The following is a 20,813-nucleotide window of genomic DNA, read 5'->3' on the forward strand; positions in this document are numbered from 1 at the left end:
GTCTCTCAAATCAGGTTTTCATGCTTATATACAATTCGAGAAACACAATAACCTTGAACATAATTGGTTCTAATTCTCACTGTCAGTCCATTGGGTTGATACAATTGAATTAAATATCAATCACATGACAGCATATTTTTCATATCTCTTGTAACACACGTAGCCCCTGGTTGATCAGCTTACATTAGAATCAACAATTCCAAACACACTATGCTTGCATACACGTGACAAATGGATTTCATATTCAGTAATTATGACGCAACGGGTGCATCATATTTTTGAACTGAAACACAATTAAATGATTGTGTCACAAAGTGTGAGGGCAATCATGTTTTGCCTGATTAAAGGTCAATTGCAAAACGTTAACATAGAAAAGAACCAAATGAGAATGACACGTGGTTGAGAAATCGAGAAGAAACATTGACAATTCATTCAGTGGTTTGACAACTCACTACTCACAATCTGTTGAATGTGTATCACAAGGCTTCGATCAATTGATGCCACTTCCACACTTCTCTCAGTCAACATCAAACACATTCGAAATACAACTTCTTAGAGTATTCCACAAACCAGATATTCACAAGTAGTCTCAAATCAGCTCACGATGTGGTTGCAACGATCACTGTATAGTTGCATCAATCACAAACAAATAAAATATTTCAAACCACTAGGTTAGAAACGAGAACCGGATTAGAGAGACGTGTAGAGTAAGAATGATGGAGTGAGGACAATAAAAAAATATTCGTAACATCATAGTTAACACTGTAAAATTTAAGAAGTAAATTACTTGATAGGAATTCCGCATATCTGCACAACACAAATATACGTGACCATATATCATCTTAAACTAAACACATTCTCTGTGATTCGGTTTAGTTAGATTTTCACGTGAGATTCCGTCAAAGACATTTTCATTGTAGATTCCGATAAACATTTCGGGAAATCCATGTGGATTGTCCGATTGGTTTGGTTGTTTGTTTACTTGTCTGCCTGGTTGTTCGCTTCTTTGTTTGTTCCTTTGCTTGCTTGCCTGATTGATTGATTGATTGATTGATTGTCGACTGACGATTGATGACTTCCTACCACTTTTAAACTGTACACAGCTCACACTGATTTCGCAACCATCAACAAATCCAATGGTCACACAAAATACACAGTCTCGTTATAGATTCTCCGTTTCACACGGTCTGGTGAAACATAGATCACTCGTATGCGAGTGACTAGACGATGTGAGGAGATTTCACACTGATTCATCTTCAGAGTCACAGCGGCATAACGTACCTCCAACATACTGCACGAGGAAACATTGATTTTCAACTCGCTTCCACACGCTCAACCAACCGGTTTCTAGAGCTCTTCGTTCCTTCAATTCGTCCATTTCCTGACACACACACACACACACATAAATATGATTGAGAGGAAATCGTTCCACTCGTCCATTCGACATCAAGTACCTACATAAACTAAATTCGTGTACAATTTGAAGCTTCCGTTCCACAGTTTTAGTGCCGATGAAACCAATCATGTCGAGTTGGTAGAACAAACACTCACATCAACTAGAATGAATAGATCAGTGTCACGAACCTGTCATTCATCACATCTCATGACAGGTAGATCAAACTGCTTGTTGTCACTAAGCTGTTTGTTGTCCACAACGTAATGAAGGACGGCCACACGATTTCGGCCAAAACAAATAGGACAAGAACAAATACAATTTAACCAATGTGCTATCCATAATTCAACACTGAAAATTGTCACCACCATTTCAACAAACAACATTGTCGTAAATCAATGAATTTACTGAATTATTATTTTAGATAAGATATTTCAGTGTGACGGTCGTTCAACATCAAATACAATACACAACTTCCCCTTATCCATATAACCATCATCATATGTGCACATGATCACATGATAAATACACTTAACCAGAATGCAAAATTATTATTATTATTATTATTATTATTGTGAAGAAACAAATGAAAACAAACAACACACACCCAGTAATATCAACTAGACACAAATAAATTGCAATTAATCCAATCACACCATCATCATCATCAGCGTCAGCAAATAGTTACATAATTTACGTTTGCACAATGTGATCAATAAATAATGATTTAGAATATCTGAAATCTATTTGAAAGTCAATGTGACAAGTGCACATTATCCTACAACTAACTGAAGACCAATATTTGTGTGATGAAATTTATTTCCTGAATGTCAAATCTTATCACAATCTAAATAATAATCAACAAACGTATAACTGACAGCTTTATTGAAGCAATCCATGTAGGATATAGATTTCTAAGCAGAAAATCAATTAACCTTGTTCTAAACTCCAACAATGGAAATCTACGAACTTTTATTAATTATCTAAACTTACTTGCTTACGCCTATTACTCCTCGTGGAGGAGCATAGGCTGCCCACCAGCACACTTCATCCCACCCAGTCCTGGACAAATTATTCAAACATGCTAGACAATTTCCAACAGATTATGCTTCATCATTCGAACTGATTTCATCGATATTTTGTAGCAAACCACACACATATACGGGTTTTATATTGATAATCGAGAATCACTACACATTCTATGAGCTGAAAAATAACATGTTTCCAGGCATTAGTGTTAAACAACTCTTCTATTCATAAATAACGGGCTCAACAATCTTGACAAAATAAGCATAATAAAAAAGTGTTGAGAAAGATTTACTGAAACAAACAAACCTTAATTAAGAATATTTATTATAAATAAATCTGATTTCATCACTTTAAAGCACGTTATGTAATAAACCGAAAATTTCCACACGTCATTTAGTTACAAAACATTACACGTTCAAATTTGAGAGATTTTAATTGTTATGCATCAGTGAATGATGGAAAACTCTTCGAAATGTAAAACCGTCAATTTTTATTTTAAATGAACCGACTTTGTGCAAGTATTTCGTGTAAACCATAGTTGGCAATCTATTCATATAAGGATATATATATATATATATATATATATATATATATATATATATATATATATATATATATATATGATCAGTCTGCATTTATTTCAAGATGTTTTAGCATTTGATATGTCAATGATTGCAATCAATAAGTGGGGTGGATGGACAAACACGAAACTACACACGGTTTCTATTGAACGTACATTGTGTTACTTGGATATTGTCAGGTGTCTATGTTGAATGAATAGTTGTATCAGTAGTGGTATGTTATTTGGATCATATGAACTGAACCATCTGAGATCACAAATATGATTTAGGTTAATGGTTTATCGACTAGTGTATAAATAAATTCGGATGTGACTGTTGTGTCTCATCAATTCAAATAATATGATATTACTATTATTACGCCTTCCACTAGTACTCGCACTACTTCTACGACCACAAATAGGCACACTACTACCACTACTTCTACCGAAGTCATTATTCTCTCTGCATATAACTTACTCTTCAAAAAATGTGTTTTCTGATTTGCAAGAACGAAGAATGACACCATAATTGTCTATGCAACAATCCCACAATGATTGTTAGTTAGTGATGATACACTCAAAACAGTGAAGCAAATAGAATTTGAAAATGAATTTTACTCAGTCTAGAAACACACTAATATGATCGAAGTAAATAGTCTTTCAGTACCACACAATATGTTCACAGTTGTCGTGAATCACTTCTGACACTCAGTAAGATTGTAGACAACTGTGGATGAATTGTCATCTCCACACTCACAAGTCAGTTGATGATTGTCTCACATGTTCACTGTAACCAAAGTCACTGTCGATATCACTTGAAAGTGAATACCAGTTAGTCTACAACACACATCGTCTGAATTCCATATTGTGACATCCATTCAATAAATGCATCAAAAAATCTATTGATATCAGTTTGTTGTTTGCATGTCACTAGAATTGTTCACCAAACGTAAGAATGTATTGATCCCCACACTTTAATGATTGTCGTTTCAGGAGATGACGCATTCTGGTAATTAATGACGCTGTGTGTAATGTGACATACAAATCACCTGATCTATTGCGAGTGTACTCTATTTGAGTAAATAGATCATGATGAAAGGAGAAGATCGTGGATGAATGTGTTTGTAGCATACTAGATTTGTGGTAATGAGAAAGGTAATATACAACGGAATTACGGTTTCATGCAACATCACACATATGTCATTTTAACTTTCACTTATTCAAACATGTGATATTGTATAACCTACTCATTACATCCAGTCATATTTACTCCTTGTCAGATGACGAGAAGTGAGTTGTAGAATTTCGAATCTGCTTTATTGAAAATATTTACTTAGTTACTAACGCCTGTTACCCCAAGCGGAGGAGCGTAAGCTTCTCACCAACACTCTCTATCCAACCCTTTTCTGAACAATCCTTTCCAATTCATTCCACTTGCTGTTTGAGCTTTTCACATCTGCTTCCAATTCTCGGCATGGTGTGCTTTTCGGCCATCCTTTTCTCCATCTCCCTTCATGATTCTGTGTTAGGGTTTGCCTCGTGATGCAGTTTGATGACTTGTCCAATGTGTGTCCTATCCACTTACAACGGCTTTTCCTAATTTCCTGCTCAGCTGGAAGCTGATTTGTTCTCTCCCACAGTGGGCTGTTGCTGATGGTATCAGGTCAACGGACATCCCGCATCTTGCGTAGACAACTGTTTATAAATACTTGTATCTCTTTGATGATGGTTTAAGTGGTTGTCCATGTTTCAGCTCCGTACATTAAAACTAACTGTCTTGACATTCGTATTGAAGACTGTGACATAGATATTGGTTGACAGTTGTTTTGAGTTCCATATGTTCTTCAGCTGTATGAATGCAGCTCCTGTTTTGCCATTCTTCGCACTTGAGTCTGCATCGGATCCTCCTTGTTCATCGATGATGCTTCCCAGCTACGTGTAATATTGGAACATCTTCCAGAGCATCTCCATCAATTGTGTCTGGTTTGGTGTTCTCTGTGTTTTATTTGAGAATGTTGCTTTTTCGCTTGCGTATCTTGAGGCCCACTAATATAGAGGCTGTTGCTACACTAGTTGTCTTCATCTGCATTTATTCGTGTGCATGGGACAGAGGGATTAGCTCACCTGCAAAGTCCAAATCTTCTAGTTGAAAACACAAACGTTTATTCAAATGAACAAATACTGTGATATTATTTGCACACTAACCGACAGAAAATGTGAAGTTTTCTTATCGATTGGAAATCTATTGAACTGTCGAATTGTATTCGTGTTTAATGTAGATGTATTTGTGATTATTTATGATTTTCATAATCAACACTTTCGTAATATTCTTATCAATAGTGGTCGTTGTTTTCGTTGACGATGATGATGATGATGGTGTGATTGGATTAATTGCAATTTATTTGTGTCTAGTTGATATTACTGGGTGTGTGTTGTTTGTTTTCATTTGTTTCTTCACAATAATAATAATAATAATAATAATAATAATAATAATAATTTTGCATTCTGGTTAAGTGTATTTATCATGTGATCATGTGCACATATGATGATGGTTATATGGATAAGGGGAAGTTGTGTATTGTATTTGATGTTGAACGACCGTCACACTGAAATATCTTATCTAAAATAATAATTCAGTAAATTCATTGATTTACGACAATGTTGTTTGTTGAAATGGTGGTGACAATTTTCAGTGTTGAATTATGGATAGCACATTGGTTAAATTGTATTTGTTCTTGTCCTATTTGTTTTGGCCGAAATCGTGTGGCCGTCCTTCATTACGTTGTGGACAACAAACAGCTTAGTGACAACAAGCAGTTTGATCTACCTGTCATGAGATGTGATGAATGACAGGTTCGTGACACTGATCTATTCATTCTAGTTGATGTGAGTGTTTGTTCTACCAACTCGACATGATTGGTTTCATCGGCACTAAAACTGTGGAACGGAAGCTTCAAATTGTACACGAATTTAGTTTATGTAGGTACTTGATGTCGAATGGACGAGTGGAACGATTTCCTCTCAATCATATTTATGTGTGTGTGTGTGTGTGTGTCAGGAAATGGACGAATTGAAGGAACGAAGAGCTCTAGAAACCGGTTGGTTGAGCGTGTGGAAGCGAGTTGAAAATCAATGTTTCCTCGTGCAGTATGTTGGAGGTACGTTATGCCGCTGTGACTCTGAAGATGAATCAGTGTGAAATCTCCTCACATCGTCTAGTCACTCGCATACGAGTGATCTATGTTTCACCAGACCGTGTGAAACGGAGAATCTATAACGAGACTGTGTATTTTGTGTGACCATTGGATTTGTTGATGGTTGCGAAATCAGTGTGAGCTGTGTACAGTTTAAAAGTGGTAGGAAGTCATCAATCGTCAGTCGACAATCAATCAATCAGGCAAGCAAGCAAAGGAACAAACAAAGAAGCGAACAACCAGGCAGACAAGTAAACAAACAACCAAACCAATCGGACAATCCACATGGATTTCCCGAAATGTTTATCGGAATCTACAATGAAAATGTCTTTGACGGAATCTCACGTGAAAATCTAACTAAACCGAATCACAGAGAATGTGTTTAGTTTAAGATGATATATGGTCACGTATATTTGTGTTGTGCAGATATGCGGAATTCCTATCAAGTAATTTACTTCTTAAATTTTACAGTGTTAACTATGATGTTACGAATATTTTTTTATTGTCCTCACTCCATCATTCTTACTCTACACGTCTCTCTAATCCGGTTCTCGTTTCTAACCTAGTGGTTTGAAATATTTTATTTGTTTGTGATTGATGCAACTATACAGTGATCGTTGCAACCACATCGTGAGCTGATTTGAGACTACTTGTGAATATCTGGTTTGTGGAATACTCTAAGAAGTTGTATTTCGAATGTGTTTGATGTTGACTGAGAGAAGTGTGGAAGTGGCATCAATTGATCGAAGCCTTGTGATACACATTCAACAGATTGTGAGTAGTGAGTTGTCAAACCACTGAATGAATTGTCAATGTTTCTTCTCGATTTCTCAACCACGTGTCATTCTCATTTGGTTCTTTTCTATGTTAACGTTTTGCAATTGACCTTTAATCAGGCAAAACATGATTGCCCTCACACTTTGTGACACAATCATTTAATTGTGTTTCAGTTCAAAAATATGATGCACCCGTTGCGTCATAATTACTGAATATGAAATCCATTTGTCACGTGTATGCAAGCATAGTGTGTTTGGAATTGTTGATTCTAATGTAAGCTGATCAACCAGGGGCTACGTGTGTTACAAGAGATATGAAAAAATATGCTGTCATGTGATTGATATTTAATTCAATTGTATCAACCCAATGGACTGACAGTGAGAATTAGAACCAATTATGTTCAAGGTTATTGTGTTTCTCGAATTGTATATAAGCATGAAAACCTGATTTGAGAGACATACGAATCACTGTCAGCTTGGTAATCATTGATCATGGTATTGTTGCCCAATAAACCTGCACCAGAATTCAAAGGAAATGCTGTGGTTAATGGTGAATTCAAAGAGATCAGTTTGAAGGATTATCGAGGAAAATATGTTGTATTATTCTTCTATCCAGCTGATTTGTAAGTAGTAATTGTGCATATTTGTTGTGTAGTTATTGCATAGTGTTTGATTGCATATATTGATTCACCCACTCCATTCTAACCGATTACGTCTTCTGATTGGCCGAACTTGTTCTACTGGTTGAATGAATGTGTATTTGTTGTAACCGTCTGTCCTAATTATGCGTTGGATGTGTGTATGAGATTTGAGACTTATTGAAGTTGTTAGATAGTGTAAGGTAATTTATTGTAGAGGTCAGACGATATGTTGATCCCCTGATTTCTGACGACATTTTCGGATGTGATAAACGCGAATTCTTATTGGAGTTTATTTGTTGTGATTCGACTTTACAATGTATGTGGATATCTGGAATGAATGATTAAGTCGTGTTCACCGAATACTAATATCTGTTCTTATATGGTGCCATCTGTGTGGGTTCACTCATCGGGAATACTTGAACCGTGTTGTGACCAATCATTCATCCGGCCCCACTTATCTGAGTGGTAATAGTGAATACCACGTGACGAGTACATTTGTACTGATTCTCATTGTGAATTGAGATGAAATGTCTGGGAAATTGTTCACGAAGCACACTGGTAATCTCCATATTGACTCCAGTTTATTCATGCCAATGAGATTCTGACAGTCGATGTTGATCACATCACTGTATTGAATGCCTAAGTAATTGCCTCCTGCAGACGTCCTAGAAAATGCGTGTAACCTTATTTCACAAAATGCAGTATTATGCTGCAACGAATAGTTAGATAGCAGTGTGAAATTCGGTTCACCGATGATGCACAGATTTATCGTTCGCTTGATAATTATGATGACGATTAATTCAATATGGCTGAACTGACACTTGTGTGGCTAACTATCGGAGTGACTAACTGACTGACTGGTTGGCTGACATGCTTTCTTGATACATGTCGAATTACATAGTCAAGTCGCTCACTGCTCGACTAATATGCCTAATGTGAATGCGTGGAATTGCATGTAGTTTCATCATCCCAGTGACTCTCCTCCTCATAATTCTTTCACAGCACATTCGTGTGTCCCACTGAAATCATCGCGTTCAGTGACCAGGTGGAGGAGTTCAACAGTCGAAATTGTCAAGTGATCGCCTGTTCTACAGATTCTCAATACAGTCATCTTGCATGGAACAATTTGGATCGTAAATCGGGTGGGTTGGGTCAGATGAAAATCCCTCTGTTGGCCGACCGCACACAGGAGATCTCCAGAGCATATGGTGTATTAGATGAGGAGGATGGTAATGCATTCAGGTGAGTGGTGTGTTTGTATTCGTGTGATTTTTGTCTGAGATTTGCTGCGATTTCGATAATCTGTGTTGAGAATCAGACTGATAGACGTGTGGAACGAATCGTGTTTAGCTTCCAGTTTGGAGTAGGAGATTGAAATAATTGTGCGAGTATGCAAGAATCTTCTTGAAACAATGTTTCAGTTTTGTATTGTACTAGTTTCTCAGCGTCTTTCCCTGTGTGTAGTCAACGATATATTAAGTTCTCTGACACGTTCCACTGTTCTACTTTTGACTGCGTTCTGACATACATTTCACCCGTTGACAGTTAAATGTTTGCTGAACCAAATTCTCATTCGATCCGTATTCTTGAATAGAAAATCAATCAATGTGTTATTAGATTGGACACAGCACAAATTGTATTTGGGGCATCATAGAATCTGCGGTTCTCCACGAAATGTCTGACCATTAGAACCCAGTGCTCATAAAGACAACCGAATCTCAACACTTGACTGAACTTCCTATTGAATTGAGAGTATTGGCAATCGACTTGCACATAGACACGAGTTTAATTGTACTTCTATTTATCATTTCCCTCACTATGCCTTCCTTTTTAGAGGTTTATTCATCATTGATCCGAAGGGAATTCTACGTCAAATCACGATCAATGACAAGCCAGTTGGACGATCTGTAGATGAAACATTACGACTACTGGACGCGTTCCAATTTGTGGAGAAGCATGGTGAAGTGTGTCCAGTGAACTGGAAACGTGGTGATCATGGGATCAAAGTTAATAAAAAATAGACTTTGCATCATTTTTCATTGATCACTATATTCATGTTGAGTGACTAGATATCTGTGTGCTGTTCTACACATGAATTTGTAAAGTGTTAAATTAATTTCCATATAAATAACACCTTCCATTCATTCCGATATATTCTTATGTTCATTTGAGTGTTCACTGTGAACTACAGTGTACTTCATTTTAATAATGTGTGTGTGTCGGACCGGTCGATGAGATTGCGAATACTATGATGTGGTTGTATTGTCAGAATGACACGATTGTGTGTGATTTCACTTTGTCAAGTTAATTCAACACAATGATGTAGGTCGCTCGTTTGATGCGAATTCAGGTGACGAGGTTTCGTGTTCTACGTATGACGAGGAGGCGACTTGTGTGGTGTGAACATCAACTGACTGCACTCATATAGGACCATGTGAAACGGTGTTGGAACTGACGGTCTAATTTATTGATGTCGAAATCTTGTTATCACATGTTGTTATTGTTTTATTATCCGTGAATATCGTTGTGTTGACGTCTGCAGTGGTGAATGAAACCGTTGTAAGGCTTTATTAGAAATAAATGACACTGAAGATGTCGATGAACAGGAGATGCGTTTGAAGTCACCAATTCGACATTGTGTGTGACTGAGCATCATACCTCCAATGTAAGTTCAATTAGCATTAACTTGTTGCTGTTCGAAATGAAGTAGGCGGAAATGTGTTTCGACCTACAACGCTTCGCTTCCAATCCTTCAAGTCAGTCGCCTCACTTTGCGTGCAGACTGAATAGAATAGGACAATGTGTAACTGCTGAACAGTGTATATTACTGATTACATGAGCGATCGTGCTTCGGTCTGGGCACATGGGCAATATCACGGCCCTCACACAAATCTCATTTGATTTGTGTGGCGCATGTGTATCTGGTGCCCACATGTACCAGTGGTTATGTGTTCAAATAAATAAATAAAATGTGAGCGATTATTTCGACGTGCATTAACAAAAATTTGACTGATAAAAATAGTAAGAATATTATTAGAAACTCAAGCATTATTCATTGTTATTGTAAGTCAAGTTGTTGATCACAGTAGTTAGATGAGCCTATGTTATTGACAGTGATGTAAATCAAACGTCATATTATGTGATGATTTTGTAATGCTTTGCATTCCAGTTAAAACAAACTACGTATTTTGATAATGATGGAATGCAGTCATGTGATTGTTTAGTTGCTTTTGTTGCTTCATTAGAACAACACTGTTAACCACTCTCAGTTGATCGTTGTTAGGTGACTGGTTGAGTCCACGAATTTTCATTGATTTCCTGAAATTATCAATATTGATGTTGAGAAATATACGAGAACTTAGGTGTAACATAGTCAGTGGTTTAATGCATTTCAATTCACAACAAGTGAGACTGATAGTTACACCTCCAATCTATTTGTCGGTGAGTGATCGACAAAATTTAAAATCATCACTCATCAACTTTCTGACGTTGAATTTTAATCATGCCTAATTTGTGTCAATTATTTCGTATACGAGAGTGTGTTTTACTGTGAGATAAGATTTAATGTTGTTAACGAGTTATTTTGCATCTTGATGTCTGTTTCGTTGGGAGCATTGAGTCAACAGTTGAGTTTCTGTGAATAGCTGTCACTTGATCACACTCATCACACCAACCGAGTCAGTTGATCAAGCAATCTGCAGAAACACACTTTCACTTGGTTGCGAGAGACTACTTCTGAATGACCTGTTTAACTTTACATGCAAGTCATTATTTCTCAGTATGATTTTGCTGGTTTCTCAGTCAGAGTTGTATTGATGATATTCACTTATGTAAGATTCTATGGACATGCATTCAGTGCCTTCATTTTTCTAATACCCTGTATTAAATATTGCTGTAACCAAATGAATTCAAAGAAAGTCACAATCTCGATTTCACTCTTCCCGTAATGACAGATTGAAATGAGGGAGCGATGGAGAATATGCAACTCGATACAGAACAAACTGTAACATTATCTCATTATTGTGGCCATCGTAAACTAGTGAGTCACCTAACGACGAATTGTGATGTGCATCGTATGGTGTGCGAACTACTGTGTGTTGTCAAACAGATTTCACCTTGTGACGAATGGAAAACAAGTCACAATTAGTGCAGACTATCACAGTATCAAAGAATGATGTTGAACTTGACCATCGATTGAACAGTGTTTGGGCGATCCAACATTGACTACTAGGTTGTGTCGATCAGCCTTTGAACATTGAAGATCACCAACGTAGATGATCTATCTCGAATGATTTGAGGTCCGCTCGAGTTCGACGGAAATTGTGTGACGAACCAGCTAACTTGGAAATCACACCTCGCGGACAGCATCTAACGTGGATTACCCCACGATGTATCAAATTACTATGGCTGTTTTGAAGACCTTATAACACAAAGGACGTTATTATGAAGATGTATGAGTAAGAATGTGTACAGATAAGAAAGCGAGATCGCCACTGCATGAGCCAGTCCATGGTATACGATTAACTGATGCGCGTTGGTTCTCCTTGTCCTTGACCGGGATCGATGATCTGTTCGATATTCAGTGATGCAACAGCCGGATGATTTTTAGGGCTCAGTGACATTTTACTTTCCACTCCAAATATCACCACTCAATTTCGTACACGTTTTCAAATCTTCTTTTACGTATCAGCAACTTAATCGTTTACTGGATATTCTCCAAATCCAATCGTGACTGAAATAACACATACATTGATTTGCAAAATCGAGCCATTCATCAGTATCGGAAGGATGTGTTTACTTTGCTAATTGTACTCAAGCCTAATCTGATGTACATGGTCATCTGTTGCCTATAGATGTTTTACACTTAATAATCGTTTCTAGATGTCGTTACAACACATCACAACCGTACCACAAAAGATGTATTATGTGTGTAATAATTTCAGTGACAAAACCTCAGGACTTGCAACATTTTATCCTGGAATCTACTCCTTCCTCGCCAATGCTTTCGGTCTCTGGATTACTTAGTTCTGACTTCAATTAGAAGCGTTCTTATTAGCATAGTGTTTTGGAGACTTTTGTGTATCAATTAAGATGTATTGACACCCTTATATGCTCAATAGTGACTAGCTTCGAGAGTTCTAGTGAGAAGCAATGACCAGTCGAGTTCAACTGTGTCGGATGTGGATGATGTCACAAAATATCGTGGATTGTTTGAAGTTAGACAATAACACAGTTGAATGCTAGCTCCGTGATCCAGATGTTAAGCGTTCGCACGCCTAACCGAAGGTCCTGAGTTCGGATCCCGTGTGCGGGATTGTGAATGCGCGCTTCTGAAGTGTTATACTAGGCCGAATCGGCCGTCCAATGCTTTCATGTTTTCAATGGTTGTTTAATCTTGATCGGTTCATGATCATAATTAAAATCGTTCTTGTTAATTCACACATATTGTAGTGCGTAGCACGTCACATTCGGTTAGACTTATTTCAATTTGAGAAATAGAGAACGTCAATATAGGTTAATCTACAATTGATTTTATAATTATCGGGTCAACTCAAATGGTCACGTGTTAGCAATCAGACGTGTTTATGAATTAGACCATTGTGTTTTTCGTATTTATATGAATGTGTACACCATTAGCAAATTATTGATCGGCTGAGTTTGATGTCAATAAGAGGACAGATGAATGGTTGATAACAGAAAAGCACACCATCACACGCTATGTCTGATGACATAAGTAATATACACCACAACATTGTCCTACTGAAGTGATTTATTCATAAGTTTAAACACATGTGATAACTGTTATTAGTTCAAATGATGCTCTAAAATTATTCATGGCAATATTTAAACGAAAAATAATTTTCTCCTTTTGAATTAAAATTTTTATTAGCATTCAAGTGCAGTTAATTGTCATTAGACACTTGTGTTCATCAACAAGAATGGAAGCGGAGAAGAGGAAGGCTGAAGAAAACACTACGTCGGGAAATGGTATCAGATATGAAAATGATGAATAACAAGTGAAAAACAACCGGAAAGGATTGCCCAGGATAGGGTCGGATGTAGAATGCTGATGGGTGGCCTAAACTCCACCAAGGGGCGTAGCAGATGTAAGTGAGCAAACTGAGTGATATATAGTCTCTTCATAGGTAAAGAAATTACATGTACAAGAATTTTACCAATTTTTCTTGTCAAAGTAATCAGCATAACGAAACAAATTACGTTTTATTTTTACGTAGTTACTAAGAAAATTGATTCCACTTTTTTCTCAATGTTTATTGATAACCCGTTGTATCATATGGTGCTCGGATAGAGTTGATATAACCCACTTTTTCTTAAACTACAGTTTTATATTACACGACAATGAGACTGTCCTACAGTATTTTACCATTTAAATTAAGCTCAAAAATAAAAATGCAGAATTCGATATCCAGTCAAAGTACATTATAGTACATGGATTTCAATTAATCACAAGGGTCGCTCAATATCGTGGATTGGTTGAAGTGGGACATAAACATCTTTGGATACTGACCTAGTGGTCTAGAGGTCAAGTTTACGCTCTTGAGCGTGATGTCTCAGCTTGAAATTGGGCAAACCGACAAAACCTAACATTAAATTTGCGTTGCGTAGCAAGTGGTATATGAGTTTAAGGTAAAATTTTGGGAATAAGACTACATCTCCTTTGCCAATGGCCCTCAAGTTCTAATGTGCCACATAATGTAAGGCAACTGTTATCATAATCCCCACCTAATGTCTTTTTGTGAAGTTGTGGTGGTATTAGTTTCTAAACAAAATATTCTGGAGCCTCAATACTTAATTGCTGAGAAGATCGACATACAACACAGAAGACTTGGAGGAGGGCGGTGATGGTGAACGTGGTAACAAATAAATTGGAGTGGCATAGCTTGGTCATGCAGGCGTGGTCACACAACCTCTTGTCCACTGTATCCGATAGATCGCCCTCTTCCCAGCTCAAATGTGTTCTTCAGAAATGCTAGACCTTATATTGCTGATTATCACGACAGAACGAGCCAGTGTAGACAGCAGTGTGAATTCTACTTCTTCAATTTTGGGACTAGGTCTACCATTATAGTAGTACGAATACCAAAGTAGACAATAGTTCTAGAAGTTTCTGCGAATTTATTCAATTTCGACCTGTCGTTTATACGAAGGCTAATGAATAAATACGGAAGATATTCAAACACTGGGGAGACACAAACAGTATATAGTATCAGTCTAAACTCACGCTCCTGAGAATTGAGAATTGTGCAACACATAAGCTCTCATGTCATCGGGATGATTGACATTGCTTGTTCTGAAAAATTTAGGTCATTCAAGTATCATAAGCTAATCTCAAAAATAGAATAACATTTGGGTGCAACCATACCATTCGCCTGAAAATGAAGTCTGAGGTTGCTGCATCCGGCACTATTTCCGTCGCGTTTGTTAATAGTAAACTGAAGTTGGTACTGAAGGCAGAGATGGATAGTGACTACCAGTGGAATTCACGACGCGCGTTTCGTCCCATTTGGAACTCGTCAACAAGATTTACTTGCATCTGTGTTGTTGCCCACTCTGAGGCTCAAATGACACTTAGCTACTGAGTTCGCCTGTTTGTGCATTGGGATGAAGTTTAGATTCACTTGGTATTGTTTGCTTGAATCTTCCAAATGATGTTTAGGACTGTAATTGAACAGTCCCTTTTTTGTATATGTGCATACTGTGCGTATTGCCTCGATATGTATCGGTCTAAATCATCTGCTGTAGTTAATACATTAGATCAATCTGCTTGATTTCCTATGGCTTTGCACTCACACTAGTCAGGACCGGGAGATTTTCTTTTACTTAATTACATAAGGCCTAAAGTTTAGAAACTATGTAACGCTTTATGAATTATTTTTTGTTTGAGTCACTGAATTCACTCATACAAGTGATTACAAGGCTTTGTGACACTTGGTAACGTGGGAAGGAGCCCCATCGGCTTAGAGCGGGTAAAGTCGTTTCTTTTTTTCTGTGGAAAATCTTGTAGATCATACCAGATGATCACCCACCTCCTAGCTACTTAGAAGCTAACGGGTGCTGAATTAAATCCATGATTGGGTGGATAGGATTAGCTGGACGTCACGCCAAGATTTCAGGACACAATAAAAGCTCTGGCAGCTTTGGAATGGTGGTTGTTCCGTCTTGAGGCCAAGTAACAACAAATGTTCCCTTGTTTGAGTTTTTCACTGTAGATTGATAACGGTTTTCACGATATGACCATAATGTTTGGTAGGGAGTGTTTTAAAATACCTTATATTCATTTCCACTCCTAAACAATACTTACTTCTTGGTATTATATGATATGATCGAATTCCTCTAATGAGTTCCATCTGGTTTCGCAGGTTTAATACATTCTGGAAGATCCAAGTGATCGTTTGTCCATCGAGGATACGGACTAAGACATTCCAATAAAGAGCGTCCTCTGGTGGCTTCATAGAGAATGTTCCAGACGCTGTTCAGTAACAGTTTTCTTCGCTCAGGGAGCCATGGAGCATAATCTGTAATACTAGCGTGGATTGTCTAGTGCTTGCGATCTTACCCTAGTATGATCAGACGGCGATGTTCCTGAAATTAATATCTCTCTTAACTCTATAAGCATGGTGTTAGTGAGCATTTTGGGACTGAAGTGACTGTCGATGTAAATAGCCACATCTCTCGGTCCACTGGATTTACCGACTCCGCTAAAGCTTTAGTTCCAAGCCCTCTTCCTTACCGGTGAGAATGTCTAACGACCGCATGTTTATCTAGGGTAGAAAATGAGCTTCTTTCCTACTCAATATTGTGCAGGTGTTTTTTTGTCGGACGATGAGCGAAATCTGTGTTCCCCTGTACTAAACACGCTTCATTCACTTTTCAGTATCTAAAGAATATTTATACAACACGAGTCAGCTGATTTATCAATTTTACTATATATCAAGCTGGCTAAGTAAATTGATGATATTTATTGTTATTTGTCGTAGAAACAAACAAACAAACAAACGTTTCATTTTCTTCATATCGCCTTCCTCTGAACTGCTTATCGAAATTCTTAGTAGTTCCCAGCCCACATAAGTCTATTCGCCGTCACATCACTTGTCTACGCCCAATGTACAAATAAACTTACGCTCCTGATTTCACTGATCTGTGCAGTATCATAGAACGTATCATAATTAACCAGTCGACTGATGTGTAAATGAAAGCTGTTGGTTCAAGTGTGGTTCTGAGACGAACACGTTAATTTTTACTCACGAATCATAGGCCTCCAACCAACTGTGAAATCTTCCAGGATGTGTGCAGCCTATTTTCCAGACAACTCACACAAGAAAATAATAAGGACTGTTGGGCGTACGGTAAAACCAGTAAGAGGTTTTAAAAATTCAGTTAGCTTGATTTGACTCATAACAGATATACTGATTTTTCTATTCATTAATTATGTGACAGACATTGGTTCTAGAAACCCTACTGCTTTATGATGAAAGATTACGAGGTATCGATCAACAAAAAACTGCCAGACAGTCCAGAACTAATGCAATCAAATGATCAGACCGTATTTTATCGATTATCATCGGAGACTGAACGCTGTAGCAAAATAATGAAATGAGTGCAAATAAATCAATTACTTTTAAAAAGCTTGTAGATCACCAACGTTGATGATCTATGTCGAAATGATTGGAGGCCTACTCGAGTTAGACGTGAATGGTGTGACGAACCAACTAACGTCGAAGTCACAACTCGTGGTCAGCACCTTACGTGGACTACCCCCATTGACGTTACAAGGTACTACAGATGCTTTGAAGACTGTACAACACAAAGGACGTTATTACAGAAATATATTAGTTAAAGTAGATACAAGCGAAAGTAAGACCACTGCCGCATGGGCCAGTCCACGGAATACCATTAACTAATGCGTGTTGGTTGTACATGACCTTGGCAGGGAGCGACGATCTGTTCGACATTCAGTGATCCAACTGCCGGATGATTTGGCTAGGGCTCAGTGACATTTCACTGACCCTACAATACTCTCCCACCAGATTCAGCGGCCGTTTGAATCGGTACCAAACATGTTGGGAGCAGTCGCGCGCCGGTGAGTGCCAAACGAATACTATAAATTCTCCAGGTATTGCTTATCTGTAAAACAAATGGAAAGGAGGCAGCAGAAACTGGTCGGGAAACAGCGAGTCATAATATGTTAGTAGGACGTTGCTTAAACGCAAATTGATTAACCATAGAAATAATGAAAAGAACAAAACGTTTTATTATTCTATCAAGTCGCGCTGAAATATATAGCCTTGACAAGTAATTCAGTTCCTCCGATGACAAACGTTAAGTCTGCCGCAAGAGTAATGATGCTATAGCGATAGTAGGATAAGTGTGTTATCAATCGATGTCCATATTTGTACTGTCATTAGTTTAAAGTTGTAAGTCGGACAGTGTCGTTGACAGCTATTAATTAGTGTCGAATTCTAGTTATATGTATATCTAACAGACTAACCGTAAGTACAGAAGTATAACCGTGAAGAGTTGTCGTGATTTCGTTGTGCGAAGCTATTGACCAACTTATAGTCAGAGGTTGAAAAGTCGATGACTGCTGTTACAGTCAGTAAGGGTTGAAGGCTACAAATCGACAGCAAAGGTGGAACGACGAAGTCTCTAAAAGATGATAAACAGTGAGTGTTGCGTGTTTGTTCGGTTAGTGAACAGAAAAATATCGAAAAGAACATAAGAAACCAAGAGTATCACTCTGGACTCATGTCAATGATACCCGTGAAAAACTCTGCCAGTGTTGGGATAGAGGCGACAATATCGTTTTCAGTTTGCAGGAGATTCGCTCGACTGCATAAACTGATGATTCGCGCGAATGATATTGTCGTCAGACCATCAATTGAATTGGACAGGTTGTAAATCGTCGAGTAGTTGAACAGCCGATTGATGTACCGGAATCATCTGTTAACTAACAGCCACGAGGAAACAATACTTCATAAAATGAAGTACGACATCGAAGTAGAACAACTACCATAGTTCAGATGTGTTACAATGTCAAGTCTAAATATCATCGTTCTTACGTATACTGACAGTTGCACTGAACGTTCGTTTAGGTATGATTAGCGTAACAGTTGGATGTGTGAATAAAAACATATACGAAAACTATGGTTGAGTTCGTGGAGAATTTTCGAGGACGTTTAGATATTTTCCAAACCCGTATGGCATGTAAATAAACCGAAAATAGAATTGAAATGACTGTCGTGTAATAAGGAAATCGAGCCGTGATTTACCGTGTGAATTAACAGCAAATACAAGGGGTATAATAAACATTAATTAAAATGGTAACCACCAATGTAACTAAGGTTTAGAGGGTCCAGGTAACGTGGCCATTTCGTAAAAGGCTGATACAAAGAGCTTATTACCTAGCGTTAAGTGACATATTAAGAACGAAAACGTGTGTACTTGGGACATGGACTAAGCGTGCTCGTGTACATGCAATATGTTTTACCACAGTATATCGACTAACGAGTCATAAATGTACATGATTTCGACTAAAACTTGACGGCAGTGACAGAATATATGACTACTTTACGTGAAAGCAACTACGAAGTGTTATCACGTATCATAAATATAGTACGAAATAATCTAATGAAATTATGAAACTCGCCTGGGTTACTCTTGCCTTAAAGTAATGAAGTAGGCAGTAGTTTGAATCTGGGTTATGTACGAGGTACTGTTGATTAAATTTTTCGATTAACACAGCGTTGTAGACTGAATTTGTATAAGTCCAGAATTAATGTAAGCCGAATACATAGCATTACCTGACGAACAGTCTAAACGAGATCTAAGATTGCAGGAAATTTATAGTTCAAACTCACCGTAAATTTCTAGCATTCGTATCCTCTGTTTGGCCATAGAACTCAGCAATTGGAAATTAGGCAGGCAGTGGTAAAAAAAGCAAAACATTTTAGTGGATAGTGGTTAAGCAGAAAGATGAATTTATAGTCGATAGTTATTCTTGTCTTATTTACACCAGTGGATAAGTTACAAACAGATGTGCGTTCGTGTTGCCTTGTGGCTATACTCACGAGTGGTTGATAATTTAACAGACATATTACACAGGAGCATTTAAATGCTGCTAATGCTTGTTAAAGAACCACGATAGCCGATTATAATCGTAGTTGATTGGTTAGTTCTGTCGATTGAACTAAGTATTTAAGTTTAAATACTAATCAACATTGACATGGAGCAACGAAAGTTCACAGTGATAGATTAACATAGGCGATGATAAAAATGAAAAAGAATAAGTATAGAATGCAATAATAAAGATTATAGTGATGGAATGCGTTATTCGAAGTCTTGCTCACCAGTGTAGATCACCAACGTTGATGATCTATGTCGAAATGATTGGAGGCCTACTCGAGTTAGACGTGAATGGTGTGACGAACCAACTAACGTCGAAGTCACAACTCGTGGTCAGCACCTTACGTGGACTACCCCCATTGACGTTACAAGGTACTACAGATGCTTTGAAGACTGTACAACACAAAGGACGTTATTACAGAAATATATTAGTTAAAGTAGATACAAGCGAAAGTAAGACCACTGCCGCATGGGCCAGTCCACGGAATACCATTAACTAATGCGCGTTGGTTGTACATGACCTTGGCAGGGAGCGACGATCTGTTCGACATTCAGTGATCCAACTGCCGGATGATTTGGCTAGGGCTCAGTGACATTTCACTGGCCCTACAAGCTCATTACAAGCGCATTTTTGGCCAGTTTGACGGAAGAACTTTCTACACAATCTTCAACAGTTTTATTCGTCTCCATTTAGAGTATGGCAACCTAGTATTTCCTCCCTCACTCGAAAAGGATAAGGATACTCTGAGGCGTATCCAACGGCGAGCCACGAAATCAGTCCGGGGACTCAAATTCAAACCTTATGTCTCCAATCACTTAACCTTTACTCATTAGAGTATAGGCGTCTTAGAGGTGACCTTCTGATGGCTTATAGTATTCTTAACACTTCTGGATGTACCCTTAAACACCTACTTAAGCTTAGTCCCAATAAAAATCTGAGTGGTAACACCCAGAAATCGGAGATACAAAAGAGCAGAACGGACTGTAGACACAACTTCTACTCCTTAGTATTTGCTAAATGCTGGAATTCGGTGCCGATTGAACTAGTCCAAGCGACTTCCTTGAAGTCCTTTAAGA

At 37.8% G+C, this 20,813-nt stretch overlaps 1 protein-coding gene across 1 annotated transcript; it reads left to right on the top strand.

Annotated features, from left to right (window-relative positions):
• Positions 1-7,421: 7,421 nt before the first annotated feature.
• Positions 7,422-15,532, top strand: PRDX1_7 (Peroxiredoxin-1). The gene is made up of 4 exons (XM_051217425.1): positions 7,422-7,574; positions 8,595-8,834; positions 9,427-13,699; positions 13,739-15,532. The coding sequence occupies exons 1-3, from the start codon at positions 7,444-7,446 to the stop codon at positions 9,611-9,613; spliced, it is 558 nt and encodes a 185-aa protein (XP_051064819.1). The 5' UTR covers positions 7,422-7,443; the 3' UTR covers positions 9,614-13,699; positions 13,739-15,532.
• The last annotated feature ends 5,281 nt before the right edge of the window (positions 15,533-20,813 follow it).

Source organism: Schistosoma haematobium, chromosome 5 (assembly GCF_000699445.3).
Source record: "Schistosoma haematobium chromosome 5, whole genome shotgun sequence".
Classification (NCBI taxonomy): Eukaryota; Metazoa; Platyhelminthes; class Trematoda; order Strigeidida; family Schistosomatidae; genus Schistosoma; species Schistosoma haematobium.

Coding starts and splice junctions, on each gene's coding strand:
- PRDX1_7 (XM_051217425.1), top strand. CDS start 7,444: ATGGTATTGTTGCCCAATAAACCTGCACCAGAATTCAAAGGAAATGCT. Junction 7,575..8,594: donor TTCTTCTATCCAGCTGATTT/GTAAGTAGTAAT, acceptor ATTCTTTCACAG/CACATTCGTGTGTCCCACTG. Junction 8,835..9,426: donor GAGGATGGTAATGCATTCAG/GTGAGTGGTGTG, acceptor CTTCCTTTTTAG/AGGTTTATTCATCATTGATC.